This window comes from Fringilla coelebs, assembly GCF_963513975.1.
Source record: "Fringilla coelebs genome assembly, chromosome: 1".
Taxonomy (NCBI): domain Eukaryota; kingdom Metazoa; phylum Chordata; class Aves; order Passeriformes; family Fringillidae; genus Fringilla; species Fringilla coelebs.
Window position 1 is genome coordinate 143244577 of NC_140028.1, and position 22627 is coordinate 143267203.

General features: G+C 38.5%; 1 protein-coding gene across 5 annotated transcripts in view; it reads right to left on the reverse strand.

The window, feature by feature from the left end:
- The window catches only part of ZMYND11 (zinc finger MYND-type containing 11), a 105094-nt gene that overhangs the window by 59989 nt on the left and 22478 nt on the right, over positions 1 to 22627 (reverse strand). For all 5 annotated transcript variants that reach the window (XM_084206438.1, XM_084206436.1, XM_084206437.1 and 2 more), the window contains exon 2: positions 991 to 1125. In XM_084206438.1, coding sequence (XP_084062564.1) covers positions 991 to 1106 — 116 coding nt within the window. In that variant the 5' untranslated portion in view covers positions 1107 to 1125. The remainder of the gene's footprint in view (positions 1 to 990; positions 1126 to 22627) is intronic.

Genomic DNA, 22627 nt, shown 5'->3' on the forward strand with positions numbered 1-22627 from the left:
AGAACCTGAACTGTTGCACTTTTTCCACTTATGAAGCCAGTTTTGCCTGTCACTTCCACCCCAGAACTTCCAAACTCTGTCAGTGGGCCCTTGTCATGGGCCATGTTATAATGATTTTCACTCTGTTAGTCACCTGCACTGTTTATAACTCTCCTTGTTAGTGCTCTCTGCCTTCATTATCAGTTCACATTGGTTCTGGCAACTGAAGAGTTGCCAACTGGTTACTTTAGTTCTTTTAAATTATTCATATTGATTACTTTGACAAATGTGACGTACATGTCAGCCTGGAAATGCAGACAAAGCAGAGAGAGGGACAAAGCCCTCTGTTTTTATTACAGTGGCTACTACAAGTAATATTGTTGACCTTTCTACACAGTGCAAGCTCCACAGAACAAAAAATATGTATTTCTTTGTGTATCCAGCACCTAATAAACCTTGATGAATATTTTGACAGTATTAATCAAAGGTAATAATAATCTCATGTCCTCTTTAATAGCATCTTATGCACATCTCAGCAAATATAGCTTCTTATTTATTTGAGGAACCTAACAGTTCAGATTTCTCTTTGCCTTCTGGAAAGTCCTACACCAGCCTCTCACATCTTCCTAAGGAAATAAGACTATTTACAGATTTTATTACCATTTTCTCCTCAACTGTTATATCTGTTTCTTGTATTTTGAACAAGCTATCAACTCCAAAGTGCTAAATTCAATTAAAGTACTAGAAATGTTACATGTTTCCTAAAGATGCTTATGCAAAACAAATGCAGGGTAAGATCTCAACTCAATGAATTAAACCTCACTTTTGGATGTTCAGGTGCTCAGTTTGGTAAATTTGGGTTTTTTAATATATAATTAATGAATCAGTAACATAGAACTGCATATAACTGTTTCACAGTCTCTCACTATGTTTACTATCTCTGTCCCCAAGGGCTTTTAATAGCATCAACCTTCCCCCTCACCAAGACTGTTTTGGGAGCAGGTCACTTACTTTGTAATGCGGTCAATGTTAGCAATCTGCTTCTGGTTCCGGATGATTTCTATAGCTGCCCAAAGGTGCTGGATAGCCTTTGTGTCTGCCTGCCGTCTCTTCGTTAGGCGTGCCATGACCTGCTCACCTGCTCAGCTGCAGCCAAGACATTAAAAAAAAAAATAAAAATCACCAAAAGTAAAGCAAGAATTATAAAATAAATTGCACGAAATATGATTACAAGGAAAAATGTATTTTTGCATAGGCATTCAATTTGTATATAACAATGTGTTTTCAAGTGCTTAAAAAGCAGTACAAAGGGAAAAAAAAGTAGATTACAAGAATCCCTTTCACATCATATAATCGAAACGGAAGACAAAAGGCAAGCAGTAAAATATATTAAATCAATAGCAAATTTAGTTCCTATCTTGGCTCCCTATATTTGGTAAAAATGCAAAACTAACTCAGTCTGAAGCTGCCACAGCCTCCTGCATTGCCTGAAGCCCTTAAAAAGGGTGAGTGGTACTTGACTACATCATACAGCATAAGCACAAATTCTGACACAGAAAAAGCTGGACCCACAGTTTAACATAAAACACAGTCCTTGGAGTATTACCTTCATGTTCTTATCATATACAGCTATTTTTAAAAAGTCCATTCTATGAGGAAAAACCAGAAGTATATTTTCATGGATGATAAGTCTCCAAAAAAATATTTTGGAGCAGTTCCATTTTCTGTAACATTCTAAAACTCAACAGGGCCAAAGTGCTTCTGATGGCATTTGCCCATCTAACCAACCCTGAACAGGAACATAATGAGCATCTGGCTTTGTTTACAAATTTTCCAAAAGCTGGAGGCAATGAGTACAGATAAGCCATAAATCGCCTACAGCTCCACTACAGGCACAGAATCCCTTTTTAAAAGCTTAACGATGCATTTTGATCACTAAATAACTTTCTTCCATTGCCACCACTTTCTCAATGAAAAAATGACTGATTTATGAGGGCTACCAAGGTCTATAATTTATTTTAGAGCTCTGTCCTCGGAATGAACCCTGTGGTATGCACGCGGATATTTGTAGCTAGCAGAATATTAACTTCAGTAACCCAAAATAATATAAAAAATGCAAAAACATTTCACCATCTGTGCAATGTTAAAGATGGGAATTTAAGTACTAAAAGTGTCCCTGCTCTCAAATTCAGAAAAATGAAATAGATTTGAGTATTCCATCAGTTGCAGCAATGTAATTTTCAAGTCTATGGGACCTACAGGTACTTATCAAAGAGGGCTCTCAAGTTTTAGATCTGATATAAGCTCAGCAACACTCACCAACTTTACAAGTGCAATGAAATGAATGGCCACATTCCATTATTAAGGATAAGAAATTATTTAGAAGCATTATGCTTTATGCTTTTTCCATTTAAAGAAAAAGAATTAGGAATAAAAAAAAAGATTATGTGAAGAGGTACACGCCCAGGTCCATGAGGCATTCCTGGCTGCAGGAGATATCAGGGAAGGGCAGAACAGAGCAGTGCATGAGAAGATGTGGTGTGGTCACACATCGATCTCCCATTTCAGCTTTAGAAATCTCCTCCCTCTGGGGTTTAAAGCAAGGGCAACTAGAGGGATCTCCCAGAAAAATAAAGGCCAAGAATACAGTTTTGAAGGAAGGATAAGAGGGAATGTGACAGACATACAGCTAAGAGTGACAGCAGTAGATAGCATCGCCTGACAATGATTCAGAGAAAGAAAGTCTCTATTGGGAACAGCAAGAAAAGACACTTCATCCCTGTAAGCTCCTCTGCATTCATTTTACAGAACATCAGGCCACTGCAAGTTAAAAAAAAACCTGCTAATTTGTTAGAGAAACATATAACTATTTGAAGAATTTAATTTTTAAGAGAAATTGAGTAAAGCACAAAAGAAGTTAGATCTTAACACAAAACACAACAATCTTTACAGACTATTGTTTTAGCACAAAACTTCTTTCCTAACACAGACATGACTGAAAGATCATTCTTCTTATTGCAGCCCCCCACAAACCCTCTGTAAAAAAGCTGTCAGACAATACGGCAGCCAGCAGGTTGGACATGGGGTCTCTTGCACAGCATCACATCCCCATGTGAGGAGCAAGCGTTTGTCCTTCTTGACCCCCAGAGCAGTGTGAAACAGCAGACCAGTTCTCAGTTTATTTAGCAATCCCAACTCCTTTAAAAATAGCCCCTATTTCTGGCAGCCCAGCAGATGGCTGCCGTGCCAGCATCACACCCAGAGCAGGGGACAGTGGGGTTTACTCTCACACCCCCGTGATGCCTGTGCCCGAGGGCACAGCACAGGGCAGGGTCCTGGGGAAGCCACCTGTCCCCTCTGCACAGTGCCATGGCCCTGCTGTGCAGCCAAAGGGAAGGCTGGCCTTTGGGAATTAGGAATTCCCACTTCTCCAGGGCAGGAGAAGAAGCCCATGCTGGAGGCAGGGAGAGGGAGAGTGAAGGAGCACCGTAACCACGAGCTCCTGAAGCCCTGTGGCTGCAGAGTGGCCAAGGCCCTATGGGATCACTGCTCCCTTTGGAATGTGCTTTCAGAACAAACTCTCCCAACCAGCCCCTCGCCCCATCCAATGTTGTCTTGTGTTGGCCTGAAGCACTGCCAGGCCATGCCCTGGGCTGTGGCTGACAGCCCTCAGGACAGGCATGCACCTCCCATCCCTGCATCCTGCAGGAATGTCACATCACTGGGCCAGAAGTTACCCCCAAAACACAACCCATGTGACGGCTCCCTGCTGGCTGGCCCCTGCTCCCACTGCTGCACACACGGGCACGGCCATGGCTCTTCCCCTCTGTTTGTCTGGAAACAACAGCAACGGGGACACACATGGGACACAGCAATCACATCTGTTCTATTATTTCCTTTTTTTTTTAATTCAAGATACAATAATTTTAGCAGGTGTTCCGCCTTCAAAGAATATACCTTTCACTTTCATAACTTTGGTTTACTATTTAAGGGCACTTTCATTAAACTGTAGAGTTGACACTCTACTACTGAAATAGCAGCTCTTACACACCATACTACCAAAAATACAAAAATATGGGCTTTTTTTCCAAAAGCCCAGACTAAGTTAGTGTTATTTTAATCTTTTAATTGCACGGTGTAGAAAAAATATAGTCTTTTTACTTTACAGAAGAAGTTTAAAAGATTGTGGCATATTTCTTGCTGTTCATTGCAGTCATTCTACCTCTATAGTAAAACTAACCACAACAGTCTACTCCCTGCACTCCTGCAAAAATATAAGCAGTTTTTTATATTATTACAATATTTTAAAGGAAACTTGTATCCAACTGTTAATACTTCATACAATGCCTTCGAGTGCTACTTCCAAGCAACAGAAAATCCTCCCACCATCTCCACAGGAACACCTTATTCATGCAAATAGTAGTTTACATTTTAACAGGAGATACATTAGAGTCTTAAATCTGTATTTATCACTCCTGATTATTTGCTTATGTGCGGGTTCACACACACACACAGAGGAGAGAACAAGCATAAACACGCAGTGTGTGTGAGTATGTGTAAAAATCTATGGCTCAGAGAGGTTAAGTATCGAAAGAGGCTGATTCACCCATGCAGTCTTTTAAAGAAGTTTGAAGTCCAGAGACTCTTTAAAACCACAATACTGAATAGTACATTTACAGATAAATGCTTGAAAATGTTGCTCATTTTCCTCTTATGTTATAGCATTCATTTAAAATCCTGGAAAGAAAAAATAAAAGCTGAAGTAAACATTTATTTCCTTTGTCTGATTTGCGGGGCACTGTGCTCATTTAGCTATGGTACACCCTGTCCATACAAAATTATTTGCTCCATGCCACTTCTGTCATGTTTTGTTAGCAAGTTTATGGTAGGATACAGCTTCTGAGAGAAAGGTTGACAAACACATATGACTGAAAATCTAGGAATTTGTATCAGCAGGTTCTGTCTTAGGTTTTACAGGCATCCATGAGACCTGCAGAATATAAGAAATATCCTCCTAACAGAGAAAGTTTTGTGTGGCTGATGCACCAGCCCACATACTTCCATCACACCCTCACTCACACAGGGCCCAAAGCAAACTATTTATGCTCTCAGTTTTCTTATGCTCTAACTTTTCCTTATGCACTCTGCTTATGGTTTTACTGTATTTTGTATTTTGAATCCCTCTTTAATGTCCTAAGCACATTTTGAAAAGTATACTGCTTGACTGTGTGAAGCTTTCCTCAAGAGCCAAATGTTACCCACACTTCTCACAGGCAGGCTCAACAACCTGTGCTTTATCTTGTGAGCACACAAGATAACACACACAGCAGGGCTTATCTTCCCCAGGTCCCCAGCACAGCCTCACTGCGCGTGGCAGCGGTGGCACCGCAGTGGCAAGGCAGACACTGTCACAACAACAAGGCCACCAGTCATCAGCACACACTTGGCTGAACCGAACGCTGTGCAGCTGTCTGGATATGGAAATCTGAACTGCAAGTCAAAATAAACAAAAATCACCTTGCAGCATGTCAAGGAATTCAGCCCAAGGAACTTCCTGACCTGCTGCTTGCATCCAATTTAGCAGATGCTATCAAGTACTAAGTCTAGCTAGAAATTCTCCCTGCACACAGGAAAAACTCAAAGGTAGTCAAATCCTGCCACGTGGTAGTTCTTAAACACCATTGTCCAAGTAAAATATGATGCTTCTGAAAACTTCACTAGCAATGTGGACTTTGCACTGAAGCAGACGGCGTTGCAGTTGGGTGCTGCTGCTCTGATGGGAGCTGCTAATTAAGAGCTGACAAGCAGTATCTTGTTAAACCTCGTGTTTGTACTTCAGTCTAAGTGAGGCTACCTGTGGTGCTCAGCCCTTCCAGTGCAAAGTCAAACAGGTTAAACTCCATCCCTGCTATCAGCCACCACTTGGCTGGGACTTTATGTGCACTTAAATGCAATGGAAAGAAGCTTTAAGGAGTTGATCCTTGCCACTGCTCAGCTACTGGTTGCTGCCTTTTGGCCTCACAGACCAAAAGGGGCTATTTCTGTTTCTTCCACAATACACAGTGAAAGATTTTAGGCTCAAAAGCAGGAAGAAGCTAGGCTCAGTCCTAGTTTTTGTGGCTTTCATGCTGAGTTTGGGTGGTTTGGGAACTTAAACACAGGCTCAATTTCATATTTATAAGTACTTTATAATACGGGGTCTAGTGTTTTTTAAAGTGTAACTCTTTATAGTAGGTATAAAACTGTATATATGAGCAGTACAAAGAGTTCCAAATGTCTAGCTTTGTTCTTGTACTAAACAGGAGTCTACCATTAAAATACAGATTTGCAAATTGATGCAGAGTTTGGGTCCCTGGACTTTGTACAGATCCCCATTATACTGCGAACTTCTGCAAGCTTAAAATTTAGTTTACAATTTAAACTGCTGTTAAATCATATCTTTCATCACCGGTGTAGTGGGAGTGTGAACTCTTAGTCTTCCCCTCCTACAACAATTGTGATTAAAAGTGGTAATTATTCTATTTTTACATAGGAAAGGTACAGGTGAAAATGTCTTGACTGAGCAGCAACATAGGTCATGCATGGGGCAAAAACAAGAGACTGTTTAATTTCATGTCTGCCTTCCAGAGCTGGTGATCCAAAAATATGGGGAGAAGCTGCCAGAGTAAGGACAAATTTTTTGGCAGGTGAAAATCCATATTTTGCTTATCATTTATTTGTCTTCATGAGTGTGCAAGATTATAGGTATAACCAAAGATGCGCTGGGCACCTGGTAGCAGCAGACTCTCTTTTGTAAGACTGAGGGTTATTAGAAACAACGATTTTACATACAAAGTAATTTTCAAATGTTGAAGAACAAGCAAGTGGTTTGGTATATTAGATATTTATTTTGGACTTAATCCCAATCCACTAAAATCAACAAATGCCTTTCTGCTGACTTTCCAGGGTTTTGGAGTAAACTTTCAATTGCTGTCTGATTGCCACATCCTCACAATGAAAAACTTAGGGATGTGTTGAGTGATGTGAGTGAAACTGAAAGATTAACAAAGGCTTGGGACTGAAATAGGCAAAATTCCTCTGTTAATTAAACTCAACTCAGAAAATTAGACTATAAATTAATAAAAGTTACTGAATTCTTCGGGGTTTTTTGGTTTTGTTTGTTGGTTGTTTTGTTTTTTTAATTAGGAGATCAGTTCAGGCTGTAATGCCATCATTTTGGAAGTTATTAAAACACAGATTTTCGCATGTTGAATGCATGTCATTCCTAATGAAAATCTTTTTATTTCACTGTTAGCTTAAGGTCTACACAGTCTATTCAAAAGAGGAAAGTTTATTAGCATAATTACCCTAAATATTTCCCATGTGCAAGTACAATATCCCTGCTGATCTGTGCAGTTCCACCTTCTGCATTTCCCAGCTGAAAGGTTTGTAACCTCGATGTCATGCAACTTTTTGAGTGAGGTTTTGCATAGCCCCCTGAAGTGCAGTACAGACACAAAACAAGACTGCATGAATATAAAACTGTAATGTTTTGCTTCGTTCTCTCTGCAATTTAATTTTTTCCCCAGCTCCTGTACACAGAATACATAAAAGCTTTTGCTTTTACCTTGTGCCATTTCAGGATGGCAGTGAGCCACTCTACAAATCTGAGCCAAGGACATTACAGAATTAAAGGCCCCAAGAATACTTTTACTACACATATGTGCAAGGTCTATTTTAATCCCTGATAGTGCATTTATTTCATTTGTATTGTATTCCATTCATAATGATTAAGTAAGTGTCCTTCACTGAGGCTAAGGCACACAGCAGTTGAATGTTAAGCTCAGACATTTTGAATCATCAGTATACAAATGGTAGAACTCTTTATTTTTCTTTTGGAGCCAAACTTGAACTTTCCTGTTTAATTAACTCTGTTAGAGAGAACTTAACACAGATATTGAGGTACCATCCAAAAACAGAATTTCTGAAAGTGTAAGTGCAAACAAAATTTGATATGAAGCATCAACACAAGATACTGAGAAAGACTGAATAATAGCCAGATATTCCAAACAAAGGCTGTCAAAGTGGTCTTGTAGGCTATCAAGTACAAATATATGTACAGGACTAAAATGCATTCTGCTGCCTCTCCAGCCAGTCCCAGTCTGGAATTTCAGAGACAACAGCAAATGCCATCCTAATATTTGAAAGAAACTATCCTTTGTTCCTGTCTGGCAGAAATCACTGAATAAAATTTTATCTAGCAATGCAAGTTTGGAAAAAAGAAAAGCATAGCTGCCAAAGAAAGTAACATAGTTGAAAGAGCTGAAAGCAAAGAGCCAAAGCTACAACCAGCAATGTAGCTACACCAGCTTCTTACAAATGACTTTTTTTATGATGGTCATCATGTTTTACTCTCGGTACTGTGCCTAGGTTAACTGAAGCTCATAATATATTTTTTGTTATGGATCTGTGTTAAGACAAGGTTCCACACTGTTCTTCTAAAATAAGCAGTATTTTCCTTAATATTTCAACTTTTAATTGGTATTCAATGCACAGAGAGTTCGTTTTTATAGCCAGTAAGAAAATTAACAGTTACACAGCAACATCAAGAACCACACAAGTTTTGATTTACTGAGAAAATAATGTTTCAAAGCAGTTCTGGGCTGGACATTAGGAGGTATTTCTTTATCTGCAGGGCAGTCAAACTCTGGAACAGATTTCCTAGAGAGGTGGTTCAAACCTCTAAGTGTTTAAGAGACATTTGGCATTTTCCCTTAATAACATGTTTAAAATTTTGGTCAGTCCTGAAGTGGTCAGGCAGTTGGACTAAATGATTACTGTAGGACTCTTACAACTAAAATATTCTTTTCTTTTCTATTCTACTTCTATTTTATATGGCCACTGAGAATGCATACATTATTAATGCATTTATCAAACCTCTGAACTTCTACAAAAAGCAATTTAGTTTGGTTTGGTTAAAGCTTAATTAATGAAATTAAGTTAAGCTAAATGCTTTCGATAATGAAGCTTGCAGTAGTTTAAGTTGTTTTAAAAACACAGTTCTTGCAAGATGATGCAAGTTTCTCATGAAGATAAACTTCAGCTTCCATAGTAACAAAGCCTCTTATTTTCAGGATGATGATGTACTAGATTAATATTAAATAGACTTTAAGCTGTTCATCTCCAAAGACTACTCATCTTGGGGCAAAGGAAGTTTCTATACAAAAGATAGTCCAACACAAGTAACTTCAACATTACTAAATAATACATGGCTTATCCTACACATTTCTTGTCCTCTATCACAAAAAATAATTAGGTCTAATCAGATTTGTTTGTTTGGGGACTTATAAAAATTAAGTTTTTATAAAAAATAAGTGCTGCTGTCAGCAGCACTCTGGGCTCCCCTGTACAAACACACAGGCACATGGAGACAAGCAAGACACAAAAACCTGCCTTGATGAGAGGGGCTTCACCCAACACGTTTTACCTTCCATTTGCCACAGACTAAGAGCATGAAGAGGGTCAGTTACAGAAGATTAAATGACACGTGGAGACAGGATCATGTTCTGAACCCACACTGCACACTGACACGGGCTGGGCTTTCTGTGGTTTAACTCCACCCACTACCAAATCCTGTATTTTCCAAAGCAGCCTGAAGCTAAACCACTGAAAGATGCTCAAGGAGAATCCATGGAAGGAGTTAACTCCTAATGAGCAGCCTGGGCTGTTTCCCCATGTAGACAAGCCCTTAGTAAATAGATGCTTCCTGTCCTCTCCCTTGGCTGTAGTGAGCAGAGATGATTAATGCAGCTATGCATCCTGACAGGCTCCAATGCTCACTTGGTCGTAAAACAGGAAAAATCATGGCCAAAGAAGGCTGATGGTGAGGGCTGGAATTTCAGTTTGGATGATAAATAGATGCCACTTTGATTCTGCAACTCCTTCTAATAAAAAATGATAGGTGGAAGACATCTTAGAAAATGCTAAGAAATATAAATGAGAAGAGTAGCTCCTTCTCTGAAAGCAAGCTTTTGATCATCATCTTCCTTTCTGCTCTGAAAACTAAGGAGCTTGCTTGTTTTGTAAGCCTCAGCTGAACTGATGCAGTAAATTTCTCTGTCAGTAAGTAAGGTATAATAAATAAGGTATGATGACATAAATAAATGAATGATTTTTCATGGTATATTAACAGGGAATGTAATTCTGCATAGGGTCAGTTTCACACTAAACAATGAGAAAGAGAGATACATTTTCCAGGTCAAAGAATCGTGAATGTATGGAAAAGTACAAATCATGAAAAAGATAAACTCATTGCAGATTATGTAAGGTATATGGTATAACACAGAGCTGATGTTGACTTTTTTCCAATTTATTGTGAGCTTCCAATTTTCTGGGTTTTTTTTTCTCTTTCTCTGAACTACGCACAACTGACACTATCTTTAAAGTACAAATTGTGATTCTGGTGGTAGCAACAGGACCTAAACCTCAGATGTTTGTAACAACTATTCCTCTACCAGGCTGCATTTTTATTGACAAAAGGCAGCTGAATCAATTTTTGTTGCTCCTTAACAAAAACAAAGTCTGCCTGAACTTGTTTCTTTCAAAGCTCCTCTTTTTGGCCTCTCCCTCTCTATAAATAAAAGCACAGCTACAGAACTTCTAAAACTGCTCAGATATTGAATTATTTTAAAAGTGAGCATGTTATGCAGGCATGACCAGCATAATTTTCTTTTCTCCAGCAATCAGGCCACAAGCAACTTCAGCTCAGAGGAGACATTCTCTTGTCAACAGTAATCTCTGGGAAAGCTGGGACTATATAAAGAAAACAAGCGCAATCCTGAACCAACTAAGGTTTCCAAACTAAAGCTCCTTCAAGGCCAATATGCCTGGGATTACCCTTGGAAACTTTCAGAAATACACTCAGAACTTAGACTGTTAAAACACATTGATCTGTAACGCAGGTAAGATCAGCCTAAGAAAAACACTGCCAAAGCTTACACACTTCTACAACATTAATCAAAAGAAACTTTCAGGCAGGGAGTAGATCAAATTGTAAAATCTGAGCTTTAGATCCTGCTTCTGAAATTCAAGGTGAATATCAAAAATAATGGACCTGAAAGTTTCAGTTAACAGTCTCCCAGCTGTGGGACAGTTCATCAAGAGAAAGAACAATGCATTGTGGAAATGGAAATCTTTGCCCTAGTGCTCATCTTGCTGAGCTTTCTCTTCCATGTTTTTTTAGAGAATGTATTTCCTAGGTTGGGCACAGACATCTGGCTTAAAAGTACAGTCTGAAGTATATTTGGAGCATATGTTCTCTCCTTCATAAGCAGTACCCAAACTCACTAATTACATGCATTCCTACACAGCTTTCCTCTCATCCTGCCCCAAACCAACTCCATCATCACTTCCTAGTGAAGCCTAATCCCTATCCATCTCTAAGGGCTATTCCTACACTTTTTATACCTCAATAGCAGGTAATTTATTAAGTTTGCACTTTCTTACTTCAGATTGCCCTCAGCTCTCCCCCCAAAACCCTCATGTCTGGACAAAGACAAAGCTTGCCTAAAGGACAATTTACAGACATGAGAACAGCAGTTTTCATGAAAACCAATGTACAGTGAAAAACAACTGCATTCATAACTAAACAAATCCTGAAGTGGAAAACAGCTGAGTATAATCAGATCCTTTTCTTTTTATCTTTGCTGCAAAAGTTAGCAAATGGAAAAGATGAAGAAAAAGAGTTTCAAAACTATAAACTTTATAAAGAGAAACCTTAAAAGTCAAAACATTACTCAAAGAAAGATCTTCCAAAGATCAGAGTAGATGATGGAAGTATGTTGCAATTACTTCAGATAACACCAGTTTCTCAGCAAACCTGGTAATAGCTGATATCAAGAAAAACTCATCCTACCATTTCAGGTTGGTATGTTCTTCCTCTATGCTCTTCAAAAGCAGGAGGGAGGAATATACCACTTAACTTTATAACCAGCTCTTGGTGTGGCTCATTAGGTGGCAGAGGTTGGGAAATGAGTTTTTCTGGCACAGAGTTTTTCCCAACATTGTCATTTGGGACTGCACTCTGAAATTTGTTGAGCTGCTTCAAAGACCTTGGTGGGAGTTCTAGTGTGATCTCTTTTTTTATATTTTCTATTACCTATAACTTTCAGATGCTTCCAACTCCTGTTTCTCATCTTCTCTTACTTGAAGCCAACTTACATGTCTTTATATTTCAATGCAGAGAATTCCTCCCAAGGCTTCTCGAGGACCAGTTGTGGGTGAACAGAATTACACTTTTTTTTCCTGAAAATTCATTTCACATCAGCCTGATTCTTGCATGTTATATCTTTTCTGTACTACTTCTTTGGTAAAATGAATACTTTGACCAGTGGCTTGCTATTATATTCATATGCATACCCATGGCATGTGCTGGAGCTGCAAAGAGCCCTGTGCTGCTCAGGGACTTCAGCACTTCCCACTTGCAGAATGATGTTCTGTGTCTCCTCAGGCGGGTGCATCTGAAACCTATTTCTCCAAGCACTGATGATGCTGATGTCAATGACATAGAGAAGATCACAAAGGCCCTTTGGGGAGGACATTACTTCTGAACACTCAAGAGCTCTTCCTGCTCTATCATTATCTAGGGCTGAGGTTTATTAAAGGCAACAGGACCATACTGTTCTGTTCTCAGCCATTTCCTTTGGACACTGAAACATGGGATTAATAATTTCGTCAGCAAAACTAGGACTTGATTTTTCAGATTATTTCAGTTTTCACTACTGCCAACATTTGGCTGGGGTTTTATTTTGCTCCTTTAACCTGAATGCAGATGAATGATAGGGAGTTCTGGCACTGAGACTTAGCCCTACAGGGTGGGGGAAATTCCTAGATGTGCAGGACATAACTGAATAGCGTGCCATCCCCGTGGCTACCAACACAAGTAAAAGCCCAGAAAAATTAACTAATCCTACAAGTAGCTTCTCCTAAATTTCAGAAAATGTCATTCATTAAATACAGCCTCCTGTTGTGATTTCTGCAAAAATCTTTTATGTGTAATGCAAAGAAAATGAACTGCAAGAAAGAATATCATTACATTATGGTGTTATCACAAAGGCCAAACCTGTTGGTTTGCAACTAGGAACAACTTGGAATTTGGATTTAAAATACAGTATTCTGCAGGAAACAAAATACTGGAGTTCTGGCAATCTTTCCAATCAATATCTTATTTCATCATGTGGGGTTCTTTCAACCTGGGCAGAAAACCTGGAGTCCACTGCGCTGTTGAAGCTCCTGCCTGGAATGACTCCAGTTGTGATGCCTAATGTTGAACGAGGCATTTAACTTGGGGCTACTTCACCAGGCACTAGAAACCACCTGAAACACAGCCTAACACTTCATCATCCTCTTAAGCTGCTCGCTGTCCTACAGGACTGAATGCAAAGTAGAAACGGAGAGGGTAATTTGCTCCTGACAGGGTTTTTGAAGCTGGATTGCCAGATTGCTTGATTTCAGACAGCTACTCCTCAGGAAAGTGGTTATTTTCTCACAGGGGTGTAGCCTTTCTTCTCATGTAAGTCAAATCCATTAATGAAGAACACCAAGTCTTAATCTGGGAGGACTTCGAAATAGTAATGACTTCCTTACAGGCTTATATGGCTGCTTCTCTTTGACACACTTAGATGCTAAAATTCCTTCTAAAATTGTTTATAGAGTGTGCCCAGCCCCTATTTCTCACCTGCTTCCTAAAGATTAATTTAGTTTTTCATTTTGCTCTTTTGAGTACAACAAGACATAAAGCAAGACTTTGAGATCTTCTTTTACACTGAGGAGCAAGTTTTCTTTGTTTCAGTGACACTGACGCCCCAGTGGGAAACCACAAAATGACCAATGCCTTATTCTACCCAATACCATGAAATCGAAGATGCTTTTCACTGTTTTCACCTTTTTTAATAGAAACAAAATGATAACATGCTGAAGGAAAACCTATGGGATACTGAACTGGTCACTTTAAACTGAAGAAAGACGGAAAAGGTTTTGTTTTTAAATGCTTCACATCTGTTTTCCCAGTGCTGAGAGAATCTGATTTTTATCACCTTTTTTCTGTTGCAAATAGTCTGTTATTTATTTTCAGACATGAGATTTCCTACTGAAATCAACTGTGGGTTTACAATCTTTGCTGAGTTCCAAAAACAGAAAAAAACTTTTGAGGAGACTTTTCAGGTATTGCTTGTTGGAGACTGCTGCCACCACAGTGGTAAAACTAATTTAAAGCACTACTCTAAGCCAGCTGCAAGAAAGTTTCCTGTCCAGTCTAGCAGCACGGCTGTTAAACCACAGACTGTCCTGTCTTCATTCGTGCTCTTATTGCAGCCTTGGAGCCACAATGCTTTTGGTGTGCTAAAGAAGACACTGACATTCATGTCAGTCTCTGGATTGCAGCTTCTGAGTTTATGACAGATGGGAAACCAACAGAGGAGTTAAAATCCTGTGAATCCACGCACAGCTTATAGCCAGTAGCCATCTGGCTGGGGATCTACATAATACCACAAGAGGATGACAAAAAAAAAAAAAAAAAGAAGAGGCAGTTTCATTTGCATTTCCATTTCTCATCCCCTTCTTTGTCTTACCTGGTTGGAATACACTATCTTACTTATTACAAACAATCTTTCAGCTATTTCATACAAGTTAAACAACTACAGTATTTTCCTACGAGCACTTTCCACGCAGAAAAATAAATTGAGTGTTAGGCAAAAAGTCCAACACATGACAGTATATAAGGTTTTCTATGGTAACAGACAAATAGGCAGCATTTAAGTGACCTGTAAGCATTTGAGGAAAGAACAGAGAAGGGAAAGCACCAAGCAACCCCATTCAGCAGGGCTTCCAGTTGCTCTAAAAGCAATTCCAGGTAGAAAAAAATGCAACACAGGGCCCCTAAAGTATAATTACTTGAGAAAAAAATGTGGCCAACAAAAGTTACCTAACCTGTTCAGAGAAAAAAGAAGCTCTCTACCCCTAAGATGTGCTGGAAAGGCTGAAAATCTGGTTTTCAAAGCAAAAAAGGTAAAAGCTTTAGTAAAAACCCCTTTTGCACAGCAGTACGTTCAGCTGGCTTGAGACAGGAAACATGCAAACCTTCCTTACAGACAAAAACCCTTTTTTGCCTCAACCTGCTGAAATGTTTAGCTAGGCACTTTCAGCCCCTGTGTGTTTGTTGGGGTTTTAGCTTTCTCAAAAGAGCAGATTTCTGATGCAAAGAAAGAGGAGAAGTACTACACCAAGAATTCTTTTCCCTGTGAGCTGTGTTGCAAAAATGAGCGCATATTAAGCAACTCGAGAACAGGAAATAACACTGACAAACAAAACTGATATTCTTTCCACAATGTGGTCACTCAGAGGAGGACATTTGAAATTTCATCTCCCCAAATCAAGAAATGTTTATTCTACTTTTGGCAAGGCTGCTGAATGCATGTGTGCTCCCTCCTCCTAGTCCAAGTGCTTTATGATCCTTTCAGTGAAGCAGATAGTCACACTAGAGTAGAAATGAACTCGGAGCTGCACAGCTTTCTCATAAAGCTCTCTCCTTTGAAAAATGTTGTTTTATTGGTCCCCAGATGGTTTGTGGAAATGCAGTAGGAGATATGTGGGAATGTATCTGAGATCCCTTCAGCTCACCTAGAGCATCTGGCACAGCAGGTGAGGGGTGCTGAAGCTCCAGCTCCACAGCCAGAGTCTTCCTGCATTCCGTCCTTTTGTCAGCACAGCCTCTGACGGGAGAGGCTGGAAGAAGGGATTGAATGCAGACGTCTATTCCTGAGCTAATCACTCCATGCTCCCTTCACACTTGACATGATCTACTCAAGGCTACAATTCATCTTGTTGTGAAGCAGGCATCACAAATAGGTCAGATGAATTAAGCCCTAAAATTAACCATTTCTCTCCAGGGAAGATAAAGTGAGATTAGGATGAGAAGTTCCTGTGGCTGGATTTAAATCACACACTGCACTCAGCCTGCCTGCTCTAACCAGTGCCTCCATTTGCCTGGTATGAGGTCGTGCTTGCCACTGAATTTCTCACATCTCAGATAAGGGCTCTAGCCAGCATCTTATTGATTTTTCTGCTACTTTGCCTTTTTTGGATGAAAAATTTCATCATTATGTTTTCATTTTCCATATGGACATCTTTGAATAACTGAAGATATCTTACTTTTCCCATCTTCCTAAAGAAAAAAGTGCTCTTGTGTTTTTCATCGAGAAAAGCTTGAGTAATTGCATTTTTCCTAAAAAAAACCCCAAACACAGACAGGGATACTTCCTTTATATCCCTAGTAATATCATTGCAATTTTAGTAAAAGGGCTGATTAATGACAATGTCTGATATATACTATAATTTTCAATGGAAATAATGTGTATTTTGATTTTTTTTCTTGTCAGATTGAGTTTTTAATTAAGAAAAAGTGCAGTGTAAGACACTTTTTAATTTTTCTTGTAAGAAGTGTGATTTTAATAAATGTGGCTATCTATCCAGACAAAATGAAACTGCAAAAGCATAGCTGCAGAATTTTCTTCAGTGTTTTACAACAATGCTTTGTTCAAGTAGAAACGGAGAGAGAAAAGAAAATTAATATCCTCAGTTATTTCAAAAGGCTAACTTTCTCTAATTTTGACTCCTAGGTCACACGGCTGTTTATTTCAAATCAGCAGTACCTTCATTTAAAGTAAAGCACAAAATTCTCATCCCTTTTTAAAATGTTTTGGCCTTTGTCCTCTGTATCATATCACTATTGGAACCATCATCTCACCCTCCTGTCTTTATTAGCACTCCATTAATCAAATTTATTTGCTTGGTCTGAGCTTGATTCCTACATGCATTTTCTGATTACCTCCAAACAGTTTAACAAGTTCAATAAAAAGAAGCTGCAACCATATAAGCAGTAAAAAATTTCCATACTGATGTCTTTGTCTTCGATAATTTAAAATAAATACCTTCTTTTATTCCTTCAATTTGACCTTGACTTTTATGGACTCCATGGAAAGTTATAAAATGGAATGTAAAATAAATTTTAAAATGCTGAAACCCAGATCTCAAGCTCTGTTCCCAGAGAAGCTGTATATGGAACTACATCCCAAGGGCCTGCTCACAGCCTGCCCCAGACCCTCCCAGGGCTTCCCCCTGGAGAAGTCATCCAGGACTTCACACTCAGGAAACATGTGACACTATAACTCAGGCCTTCAGCCTTCAGCCTCAGAAGCCATCTTTATCTCTTACTTTGATTTATTAAGGGTTAATACAGTGTTCTTCTATATGCTGAAACATGTTACTCTTTCCTAATTTCCTGACTAAGAGGAAACTGCATCTAAATTAATTCCTATAGGTTTTATTTACAAAGGAGGACCTCACATAGGATTTAATTCTGTATATATTTAACTCTGTATATATACTCCTCATATTGCACTTCAAATAAAATATTTTAACCAGCAGTTGTTATTTAGAGCAAACCACAGAAATAAAAAGCTAGAGCAAAAATCAGATATAAAATACACTTCCATTTTTATGTCAAAAGAAATTGCCTACTTCATGCATTCAATTATTTTAATGCTGCTTATAAGAGATGGGGTTTTTTGCATGAACTGCAACAACTGATTTTTACAAAAGAGTTGCATTAATTCTCAAAGTAATGAGCAAAAACCCTTCGAGTTCACTTCTATTTGATGTTGGCTCAGGCAATTTTGTGCTCTCACAGCATCCCATCACCAGGATCTTTTGTTTCAGACCGTGCTGGTGTCATTCAAGGCAGCAGCAGCACAGGGAAGCAGAGCACTGTTCTGGGTGAGCATTTGGTATGACATGATGACATACAGGAGACTGTATCCTAACAACTGCTAGGAGCAATGCCTCAAACAAAATAGGCACTACAAATAACCAGAATGAACCTTACTAATTGCAGAAAGCTTTGCAGGTGACAGAGAGGAACGAGGCCTTTCCAGATGCTACAGGTAATGTGCTTATGTCTTAAATCATGAGATTTGATTACCCTTCTCTAGGCATGCTTTGCTGCCACTGTTATTAGACTTCATATCATCAAGCCCTTTTTGAAAATTGAACCACTATATTTAACTATATGACCTCCATGGTATTCTACAGGCTAAATGCCCCCCTTCCAAAACATTATTTATACTTTATAAAATTACAAGTTACGAGTAAATATCTGATTTCTTGATCTTGTTTTATAAAGCTGAAAAAGAAGAAACACCACCTGATAATTTCACCTCTTATTTCATATTACTAGATATCTCAAAACTAATTTTTTTTTACTATTTCATTTCCAAAACAAACACAGAATACACATCCATCCTACCCCATCACCTCACAGACAGGACCTGTCACTCCTCTTTATATTATTTATACTTCTATACTTTATAGGACTTTGAAAATTTTAAAATTACTGTAAACATTAAGTCTTTATCTCTTTGGTTTTTTGGTCTCTCTCTTACAGTTACCAACTGCAGCAAGATGACTTCCTGATACAATCCTTTAATCCAAACCCCTCCGGCAGGACCACAGAGGAATGAAAAGGAGTTCCAGAGACATTGTTTCCCCTTCAGCTATTCTCTTTAAGAGTTATGGATTTTTCTTTACTCTTTGAAGACATCTGTATTAAATTAAGCACACAACAGTAATCCTAACAAACCCAAAATTTACTAAAACAAAGAGAAAATGGAATCAAACCAAAATAAATTGTTTACTTAACATAGCTGAATTTACAGTTATACATTAAACTAGATAAGGCATAAACTAGATAAGCTTGACTTCAGCTAAAAAAAGAAAAAAGAATCCTGTAGTTTATCCTTTGAAATTAAATATCCTTTCTGACCACACCAGTCAGTCTTTCAATGGTGCTTGCAGACAATTCTGGTTTCGTCTCCCAGAGATATGCTTAATAAACCCTGGTTAAGGTTTCCTAAACACTTCTCTGAACACAAAAAAAAATGGGCTCTGGTAAACAATTTTAGTCTCCATTCTCTGAAGAGTTACACCATCGAGGAAACAAAAAACCTTAATTATGATTTATGACTGCCCTTTCAAGGTTTATGACCCAGCTCAAATATTGCCTTTTGCTAACCATCCTGGCTGGGTCTCTAGGTTTTGGTCAGACCCATGGGCAAATCTCAAGGAAAGTACATTCCTTCCTCTTCCCCTTGTCACATGTGATGAGTTATAGGCAAGGAATAAGGGTCACTCTTAAAATTAGCTATGTTTCAAAACAAAGTCCAATGGACATTTGGAAAAAATCAGTCTTGGTTGATGCCTCAAATGACAGATTGTTCTTTGTTTCCACCTTTATGGGTTTTAGGACTCACATATACAGTTTTTGCATGAATACCCTGTGTCATTTAGCAGGTGGCATTTCCTTGATACAAGCAGAGCATGACTCTTGGACAGATATAATAAAAACTGATCTGTAATGGAAACTTTTGCCACTTTGGAAGTATAATGATAATGGCAGGCTTATTCCTTCTTATACACAGCGATGGATGCAAACATGCCATCAAAAATAGCTCAGATAAGCAGAACTTCTTCCTGCTTAGCAAATAATGACAAACTGCAAACTGAAGAACAGGCTCCACAGCAGAACACCAACATCGACGTACCAGAAGAGTCAGGAGAGCAGTGGTGAGCAGATCCCATCAGGATCCTGTGATATTAAATGTAACTATTCTCATCTTAGACCATGGTCTAAGCAACTCTCAACCCCTAATTCTCCAGCCTCTCCAATAAATTTAAAATGAGAAAAAACTCCAACATCTCAGACAAGAAACACTGAAGCCATGAAAGCAATGGAGGTATTCCAGAGCTACCTGACAGTATCCACACAGGTTTGTCTGGTGTGATACAACCGCAGAGCCAAACCAGGGCTAGTGCAATCAGCCATGAAAAAGAAGTACTCATGACTCAAAAGCAGATTCCTGCAGGAGAAGGTTAGCTTGTGGCTCCCAGAGCTGGAAATACGTCACACATCATTTTTGGGGTAACTGGAGGCTTGGAAGAAGCCTTTCACCAGCAGGAATTCAGGGTGTGGCTGCACTTTGGTTCCCTAAAGCCAAAAGCAAATGAACTGTGATCTCAGACGTGTTCAATAGAACATTGTATTAATTTCATTATTTTTTAAATTACGAAATCATACATAGGACAATCTTTCCAAGCTCCAGATCAAGTTAATTTCAGTCATTACAGGGGCAAGCAGAGTTACTCAAACATTCAATTAAAATAACCTTACAGAACTGTATTTAAATTGTAACATCACTCTGATGATATCCAAAGCAAAACATAAAATAAAGGTCAAACTAGAGAACACTATGAAGCAATTTAACACCCATGAAAAATGAGCACAAGGAAAACAAAACTATTTCCCAGTGAAAAATGGTAGCAGAGAAAGTGAGAAGGGATGTTATTCCTCTCCTTTATTGCTGCTCATCTAACAGAGAAAGAGAAAAGGAACCTCAACATATCTAATGGTAAAAAGACAACCTTGCCTTACCACATAACAAGGAAATAAAGAATTAGAAAAGAAGGTGCATAGCCAAAATAAGATCTCACTGCTTGCACATCTCCCTCTCAAGCTCCAGGACACACACCCTGACATAGGTGATTTTATTTTTTTTTAGTTTGCTCAACAGTTTCTTACATGGAAATAATTTTGTAATTGACTTAAGGCAAGGATTCCTTCTTAAAAACAACCAGAAAAAAGTCCTAATGCTTTGGTAATCTCTCTCTTAATCCTCTCTATACATTATCACTGGAAAAGACTTCAAAAACTGATTAATCCAAAGATAATTATACTCAACTGTTCTCCAATGAGGAATAAAAACCTATTGGAAGGCAGCTAATACACATCTTCCTTAAAGAAATAAATTAAATGCTCTTTCAAAATGCTTTCAGATGTACATATTGATAGCAACAATAAAAGCTAACGAATCTCACCTAAAAATCTCTAGTTGATTGCTTTCAAAATAAAGCTTTTCTCAATTTTATAGAGTTTCTGCACACATTTGAGATGAGTCCAAAAATCTACCAATGCATTTAATTATTTCTACTGCAGAAATGTTTAGATAGCATGCCTCTGTCTGTGAGAAGGGAAAGGCCTCCTTGTTTTTACAGGAAAAATATGTAATATGTTAGCCATAAATTAGCATGCTACTTTGAGTAGTAACCATGAAAAATCAACCTTGATACAAAATTCAAATTATTCAGAAATACATTAATTTTAGATCCTGACCTTCTGGCTACCACTGCAGTAGAATACAATTAACACTTTTCTGAGGCTCTCACAATGTATATTCAGAGGGTTTATGACTAAGTGATATATGAAATGATACAAGGGACTCTTTGAAGTACTGCAGACAAAAAAGAACATTGAAAAACAGTATCTGCCATGTTTGCACACAAATATTCTTTGCATAAGCAAAGCCAAGATAAACACATCACCAGGATGGTTTCTTTGCAGGTAGTCAATTCAGACAAATATTATTTGCCTTATATTAAAAATATGACAGAATGGCAGAAGTCTGTTAACAAGCTAATGTTTTAAAACAAGAAAGTGAGGACAGAGTGTATTTTAAAGACTCATTTAAACTCTAGTGTCAGAAAGGTCAGCAGAGTTTTCATAATTGTTCATGCTTGGGGAGGATGCTGGAAGAGTGGGAGTTGAGGCCCTATTTCAGGGGTAGGTAGGTGTGTACCAACACTGCTAAACATGCTGAGATTTTTTTATTAAAAAAACTTCAAGTACTTTTAGTTTTAATAGCTGAATTATCCTATTTCCAAAACCCTTAAAAAACTGATTAACAATTGTGAATGTGCACCTAGGACAAAAAGTGATTAACAATCGTGAATGTGCACCTAGGTCCTGCACCATTTATGGACCACTGCAAGTTCATCAACAGATGCACAACCCAAAACACATATTTGTGGCATCTCTGCCTTAGTATTTGGAGTCATTTATGGAAGTTAAGGTAGGATCTTTTCATAGTTGGGCTATGAAGGTGTGATTCACCAGGGCTCTTGACTACAGCATGGTTCACCTGAGATTGAGGAATGCTCAGCACCACCCTCCATGGCAAGGAGCTGTTCCACACCAGAGCTGGGGCAGCTGATGGACAGCCCAGGCTGGAAGTGCTCAGCTGCCCTGCTGGAGTGCTGCCACTTGCACAAATAATTACATATTTATTCTAACATGGCACAAACCCTCAAATCCTAGATAGCTGCACACTACCTAAGGTTAGAGACCAAATGTCCACGTGCCTCATGTATCCACTAAATGTAAAAGCTTAAGATCATACTAGGCAGGAGAAATGAACTCTCATGTACACTATTTATATTTCCAGTGAATAAACATTCATCACTGTCATATTGACCATTAGTTTGTACCTGGAATTTAATTTTTTCTCATCCCTATAAAAGCAAGAATTAAAATGACAGTGGTTTTTCTTTTTCTAATTGCACTTTTAATTGTACTGACTATAGAAAGCAAAATTCTTACAAAAACCAGGTGTTTTTAAAAACCATACCTATTTCAATTTTCACAAAAGAATGTGGAGAAAGGAAATTATGTGCTACATTTTCTTAATACATTATGCCTCCAGTGACCTTCAGCTCTGATGAAAACTGC